The sequence below is a fragment of the Gigantopelta aegis genome, chromosome 2, assembly GCF_016097555.1.
Source record: "Gigantopelta aegis isolate Gae_Host chromosome 2, Gae_host_genome, whole genome shotgun sequence".
In the NCBI taxonomy this organism is placed as follows: Eukaryota; Metazoa; Mollusca; class Gastropoda; order Neomphalida; family Peltospiridae; genus Gigantopelta; species Gigantopelta aegis.
Genome location: NC_054700.1, coordinates 2797953 through 2805794, shown reverse-complemented (window position 1 = coordinate 2805794; position 7842 = coordinate 2797953). Strand labels below are relative to the sequence as shown.

Below are 7842 nucleotides of genomic sequence, written 5' to 3'. Positions count from 1 at the left end.
ACCGACGGCTATACCAGATTTGCGTTTCTTCTTGTAACTTTTGCACTGACCGAAACATATACGTTTAATGTTATTAATGAACTAAATGTCTATAATATCAGAAGTTATATGTATTTTCGACACAGTATTTAACGATCTTAAGTTTAACACTAAGCGTACACTGGGTCTGTTCCCACATACGTACACACACTTGTAAGAGATTTACCGTCGCCGATCGATTTTGTCTCCAGCATATATTATGATGAAGATCACTCTTGAGACTGATGATTATCTCCTCCACAGTGATGACCCGGTCGCCACAGCCATACCATCCAATGAAATAACAGGACCGAAATTGATTGCCCAATGACGTATACGTTAACCTGAAACTGATTACGTTCTGACGGATATTAACTGCAAAGGCTACAAATAGGTTTTATTTGAAACAAGACGTTTACATTTATTTTAAACTGTTTTTCAGGATATGTAAGACATAATTATAATGCTACATTCGTGTCCGTTAGATACCATTTGTCTTACAACTCATTATTTAAAAAACGTACCCAACGTACTCACTTTCCCTCGTTAGATACGTTTTGAAGCAACTCGTTGTGGGATAAATGATATCTAACGGGCACTCATGTAGTATTCTGTATATACAACTCTCTCTCGTTCGTTAGATAATATGTTTCTGTATGACATGCAAGTATTCTTCATTTGTGACTAGGCTTAGAGGGCGCTCGAGCTATCTCAAAACGCGTAGCATACCTCATCAACAATGTTGTCGTTGTCGTCGGTGAAGTTGCTGAAGTGCACGGTGGGCTGTCGGTTGTCGAACAAGGCATAGCAGGAGCTGCTGGAGAGCTCGTCGTCCTTGTGCTTGGTGACCACCAGCTGATGCCGCGCCCACGACAACGCCATCTCGTTACCATTGTTCTCGGGAATCAACTATTTCGCCATTCCAGCCAGGTGAATCCTAGTAAATTGAAGGAAAATACATTAATAACCTAGAACTAAATGTAATACTAATTCTCTCTCTCTCTCCCCCCCCCCCCCCCACCCCCTCTCTCTCTCCCTCTCTCTGGATGTGTATGGGATCTCTCTCTCTCTCTCTCTCTCTCTCTCTCTCTCTCTCTCTCTCTCTCTCTCTCTCTCTCTCTCTCTCTCTCTCTCTCTCTCTCTCTCTCTCGTATATATAAGGCACATTGTCGCTAATAGTATAGCTCTACGGAATCTTTATATAGTTTAAGAAAATACAGGTAATAAATAAATGTATATATACCTAGAACTGAATGCAATACTGATACATAAATTAAAGGTATAACAGTGACCATTTTTATAGCCCAGAAATAGAAAATATCTGCTGGATTATTAGAAAAAAAAAGAAATACAAATAATATATAACTATACGAACATGGAAGTAAACATATACTGCACAACTATACTAAGAAAATAAAAAGAAATAAGAGAACACCTGATAATGTAGACAAATGCCTGTCTATGATAGCGTCGTAATGTCTATATAAATTTCAAAGATACAATATTAATGTGGGACTGGATTTCAGAAATGTGAGATTGAATGTTGCTAACATGGGGTTAATGTCAGTACCACTGTTAACTTCCTGACACTGTGGATAAGGATTTTTGGGTTGTAGTCAATGTTTCCTGTTAAGTTGTGATGTCAGCCTTCATTTCGTTCCATCAGGCAGTAAGTATATTTAAGATGTTACCTGTACGACCTTGGAACGCCGTGTTTGGTCTTCTTATCGTTGTTATGGAAGACGTGGTATTTCGGACGGTTGAAGTCGAACTTGTACAGCGCCTCTTGCTCGTTGTGCTTCAGACTTCGGTCGAACCTGATCTGGGTGTAGAGCTCGTGCGGGAGTCCGGACGACAGGTGTTGTTCACGTCTTCGTCGCTGATGTCCAGAGTCTCGTATCTGTTGCTCGTGCCCAGCACGTCCACGTCGGCCTTCCAGTGGAACATGTGGTGGTGGATGTTGCCGATCATGTTGTCGTGAATCTTGAAGCCATACGGACCTTTCTTGTCGGTGTAAAAGGACGAGATGATGTAGCCCGTGGATATGGTGCGGATCTCTAACGCACCGCTTTGGTGGAACACGAAATCGAAGACGTAGTCGTAGTTCACCAGCGTCAGTATTGTCCTTACTGTGAGCACGATGTCGGATAACCCGGAATAGAAGCTGCCTTCAGCATAGGAATATGAGAGATGTCGCCGCAAAGGAATACCGGTGTCCACTTCAAAGATGCAGACTGATTTCGGCTTCCTGACGGGATCTGATGCCGTGTCACTTAGAAATGTTGTGGGGAGGAATGTTGAAGACTCTGGACAGTCTGCGTCTGGTACCAGGGCATCAGCGTGCGTCCCGACTAAGATTCCACTGTCGATGTAATCCGCGGCTCTCTGTGCGGCGCTTTGTCCAGAGTAGAAGACTGCGATCTCCTGAAGACCAATCTCGTAGGCTATTCTCTCGCCACCGAAACGGACGTCATAGATCTGGGGACCCGTTAGGGTGGACATTCGGAAGTTGAATTTCCACCCCTGGAATGTGATTTCGCCGTGTTTGATGCTGTAGCGTTTACCATCGGGTTCAACAGATTTAGCAGGTCTTTGAGGATTGTTAGAAGAAGAAGAGGAGGAAGGAGGCCCACGTCTGAACATAGCTGAAAACAAATTCTCGTCATATTTAGGGAACTCTACTTTGCTTTTGTTAATCGGATTAGAAGTTGAATTGTAGGCAGCAGCCAAGGCTTGGAGGCTTGAGTATACCTGGTCTGCATAGACTACAGTTTCGATGTAGAACTTCGATGAGTCGGAACCATCGATGTTGGCCAGGAATGCGATGTCTACCGGCTGAATGCTGTAATATTCGATGTTATACTTAGCCAATATCCACATCTTTCTCACGTCCTTCTTCAGAATAGCAGACGACACCGGAGAAACGAAAGACGTTAAGCATTTCTTTCCGCAGTGGGTGAACGTTGCATCATAGCTGTCCTTCAGAAGGTATCCAACCTCTCGGTCTATTACGGAGTACAAATGTCCGAACAGTTCGCCAAGCTCCACTCCGCCTAGAGGTCTATGGGCATATGGTACGGGATTTTTGCGAGCTGTTGATTTCAGAAGCTTGTGATAGGTCGGTTTTGGGAGAGGACCAACAATATACTCCTCGACAATGGGTGGTGTCTTGTCTCCCCGAAAAATAATCAGCCGAGCCTCTCTCGCCGGTTTGTTTCCGTTTCTGTCCAAGTACTGAAGTGCCTCGGATTTCTTTGGTGGAAAATAATCAGAACCGTACAAGTAACTGGAATTTATTTTCGCTTCTTTAGGTCTAGCGAGGTTTAGTTCCGAGACACCGTAGATGTATTCCTGGATAGATTTGAGTTCCTTGTGCGTCAAACCGTCAAAAACACCTGGGTTTTCTGGTTCTGACGTGTCAATGACAGAGTCGCCTCCCTTACATTTCAGTTTGGCGATGACAGAGTCGGCGTCTGTCTGTGTGTTTTCGTTTTTCTTGACAGCCAGAACGATGACGGCAACAAGGAGCCCTAGGCTCAGTAACACGAGGACCCCTGCTACACAGCGCCACCGTGCGGCGCTTTTAACGCTATCCTTGTCACTGGGAAAACAAACAACATGATTAGAAACATAATAATAATAATGATAATGATAATGATGATGATAATAATAAAGTGAAACCTCTCAAAACCTCTGTAAACCAGAATTACCTATTAACCGGACGTTTTTCATGGTCCTTTTTAAAAATATGTGTGCACAAGAGAACCTCTGTAAACCGGATGCTTCTATAAACCTGATTTTTTACTTGGTCCGAGCGTGTCCGGTTTAGAGGAGTTGCATTGTAATATAATAATAAGTAAATCTGCTAGCGGCGATGAAACGGTCTCCTAGCTGTTATCTAACATTATCCAAATATGCAATTTAGAATTCAGAATCCCCTTAGGCATGTAGTGGCCAATAAATAAATCAATAATAATAAAAAGTGTTCTATTCTTGGGATTCGAACTGTACGAATAAAAAAATTTAAAACAAAAATAAATAAAAAGATCAGAAAAGATAAAGATAATATAATACTAATTTACTCCCCCCCCCCCCCCCCAAAAAAAAAAACCCCACAAAACAACCCCAACAACAACAACAACAACAAAAAATTATTTAATTTTTTTTTTTAAATTAAAAAAATAAAATGGCATAACTTTCTATAAGAACAAAGTGTTTGACACCAACTCTAAATACGTTAAATACATATTTTTTAACATACGACGTACATATTCATGTATGTATGTATGTATTAATGTATGAATATCTATATATTTTATGTATGTTGAGGTTGATTATTACATTCATAGATATTAACGCAATAGCGCAGGGAATAATTAAATCCTTTCTGACCTCACAAATTGCCCCATGCCCTTGCTGGGATTCGAAGCTGTGGCACCGAATAGCCCACAACGTACATACTTGCCACGATATGTTCTGAGCTATCAAGACGTCCATGTATGTATGTATGTGTGTGTGTGTGTGTGTATGTATGTAAGCATGTATGTATGTAAGCATGTATGATGAAACGATAGCATAGCTGTTAACTAACATTATCCAAATATGCAATTTCGAATTCAACATCCCCTTAGGCATGTAGTAGCCAAGAAATAAAACAAAATTAAACAGAGAGATAAAAAATAAAATAATAATAATTATTAATTTACCAAAAAAATAAAAAAAATAATAATAAAAAATCGCAGTTCATTCATGGGATTCGAGCTTTGGGCATGACGTGGCCAATAAATAAAAAAATGTATATAGCTATGAAATCTATAAATCTACAGAAACCATAAAAGATATATAGTCGGTGGAAAGTAATATTTTCACTGTATTTTTGTTACAGTGACAGTATAGAAATCATATTGTGAACAGGTTCATGCTCCAATTATCTCCCTTGTAACTTATTACGATCTTATTATTGAGATAAATGTGGCTTTATTGGGGTTTTTTAGTTTTATGATTACCAGCCAAGACAAGAATTTATTACACTCGGGCTGTAGCACAACGGCATGGGAGGAATATATACATATAAAATGTATACCATTCAAGTGACTAGATGGTTGACAATAAACAGATAAAATAGCATAACTTTCTATAAGAACAAGGTGTTTGACACCAACTCTAAATAGTTAAAATAGATGTACATGTCATACAGAATAATGACTATACCAAAATTAGGTCATTGAAATAGACAGTCAAAAATTGTGTGTGTGTGTGTATGTGTGTCACCGTGGATAAATACTAATGATATATTTATGTATGGGACGTTTAAAGGTATTAATAATTACATTTATAATATATGTTAAATTATGTTAATTTCATTAATATTCTGATTCGCGTACTGTTCATTAATTCAGTTAAATTTGTAAGTACTTGTTTGTGTATAGTAATATGAATGTAAATACTCGATTCTTGAATTATGAAAAACAAGAAACAAGAAAAGAAGATAGTGAAACTCGCCCATCGCCAATATCGGTTACGACGCATAATGTATAGGTATGTTATCCAAACGACCAGTGTCTAGAGCTGGGCGGTATCGACATTTCAGGTTCGGTATCGGTATCAGTATTTTGGGGGTAATTTACCTCGGAATCAGTACGGTATTTGGTATTGACACAATACCGATACAGATACCAATATCGAGCGGTATTTTCGGTATACTCGGCTTTAAATGCATGCGCGAGTTAACGCTAACCGCAAAATAAAATGTCTCTATTGTAACTATACAGCTGTTTGGCAATAATGGTAATTAATATTCATGAATAAATGTTGTTAACCTGGCTGTTTTTCTGTTGATTCTGAGGAATAGGACGATACCTGTTTCTCTTCTTTTCAGCCATATTGCATTCGTCAGACATATTGTTAGTGCTTTACTGAATGACGGGAAACATTCTTCAATACCGACATATCGGTATTTTAAAATTTGCTCAGTACGGTAAATCGGTTTTGATATGATACAGATACCAAACGGTATGTACGGTATATACGTTATACCGCCCAGCTCTACCAGTTTCAACGGGTAAAATGATAGATGTTCTAAATTTTATGACAACTGACCACAGCTTTTCTGGAAGAATACTAAAGTAATTTTTGAAAAATGTTTCCCTCTCCTGGGGCGTAGCCAGAGAGGAAAAAACGCCGAGGAACACCCAGACCTGTAAAATAAATATCAGTGTCATGGGAAAAATAAAATAAATCGGGGGGAATTGCAGACGAGGCAAGCGCCTCGTCTGCCTCATGCTGGCTACGCCATTGCTCTCGATCACTGTTATTTCTGCATGTTTGAAAATATTGATTGGATTGCCTTTGTTGCGAAAGACAGTTTACTAATATGAAATATTGTGATATCCAAACCTCAATCATTCCCAAGTTATCCAAACATTGTTTGATAGCATTCATTCATTGATTTCAACTTATTCTCGTGCTTATATCCAATTAAGGTTCAAGCACGCTGTCGTGGGCACACACACCTCAGGTATCTGGGCTGTCTGTCCAGGACAGTGAGTTAGTTGTTAGTTGGTTACTGAGAGCGAAGAGGGTGTAGTGGTCTTACACCTACCCATTGAGTCGTTAAAACTCGCTCTGGGTGGGAGCCGGTACTGGGCTGCGAACCCTCTGCTTACCAGCCATATGTCCGATGGCTCAACCACGATGCCACCGAGGGTGGCTGTTTGATAGCGATGATCCAATTATAGTTACGAGCCAACGCCAGTGCCCAGTGCAAACGTTCAAAGTATATTGTAAAATAATTGTCCATACCTTTTCATTGCACACTTATTTTTAGATCGTCCTTGAAAACAGTTGATGACCTCGAATAGGTGGTAAACAACACAATACCTGTTTTAACGCATGGTGTGAAAAGGGTTTAGGGTAACTGTAGCCTATATATATATTATATCGAAGGCTATAATTTTAGGTCCAGTCGTGGTTATCGGAAAAATTCTGAAAAAAAGTAATAATATTTATGTTCTGAACCTGAATGTAGTGAAATCCAATGATGGGAGAATACTAAAAATAAATAGTGAGATTGATTTGCAAACGTTTTTGAAAATTAAAATGTCAACAGAGAGCAATGCAAACACAATAGACAAACAACTCCACTGTTATCACAAGACATCATCCCAACACTACGCAACATTTCAATGCAACATCTGCATGCTTTGTACCCAACAGTGATCAGGATGCTGTATTAACATCTACCCCCATACCCAGCCACCACAGTATCTCATTTAGTTAATTTGGTTAATTTCAATTAACTTCTTATACTGTACTATTTATGTAGTAAATAACTACATATATGTCCACCATGCCTAGCTTCAAGTGTAATAACACTTTCATAATGTCTTATGTATTATATGCATGATAATAACATAATTTATTGTAGGTTAGTGGCTTGTGTTTTGATATGCATGATACCCAATCATAATTATGGTTTCTAGTCTTAATTATGTGTAGTTTTATATATACTCTGCATACTCTGTGTAATTTCAATGTTAATGTTGTGTACATGTGTGTGAGCATAAATATATTTATGTATTTCTTTTGTATTAAATTAGTACAAATATGTCAACCATACTTATTTGCATATATTTAATAACACTTGTTATAGCATAATGTTTTGTGTCTTGGTATGCATGATAACAACATAGCTTAGTGGCTTGTGTATTGATATGCATGGTTCACAATCATAATTATGGTTTATAGGAGCATCTAATTAATTTGCTTAATTATTTTACAAACCATATATGTATATCAGTTTGTATATATGCCCATGCAGGCTAT

General features: G+C 38.7%; 1 protein-coding gene across 1 annotated transcript; it reads right to left on the bottom strand.

The window, feature by feature from the left end:
- Positions 1 to 1818: 1818 nt before the first annotated feature.
- LOC121379177 (putative amine oxidase [copper-containing]) lies at positions 1819 to 5900 on the bottom strand. Its single transcript, XM_041507679.1, has 2 exons — positions 5878 to 5900; positions 1819 to 3619 (listed from the first exon to the last, which is right to left on the bottom strand). Exons 1-2 carry the CDS (start codon positions 5898 to 5900, stop codon positions 1819 to 1821), a joined length of 1824 nt encoding a protein of 607 aa, XP_041363613.1.
- Positions 5901 to 7842: the final 1942 nt, after the last annotated feature.

Excerpts from the sequence above, each read along its gene's own strand:
- LOC121379177 (XM_041507679.1), bottom strand. The coding sequence starts at position 5,900 with ATGGCTGAAAAGAAGAGAAACAG. Across the intron at positions 3,620-5,877 it reads GCTGAAAAGAAGAGAAACAG|TGACAAGGATAGCGTTAAAA; the intron begins GTATCGTCCTAT and ends TTGTTTTCCCAG.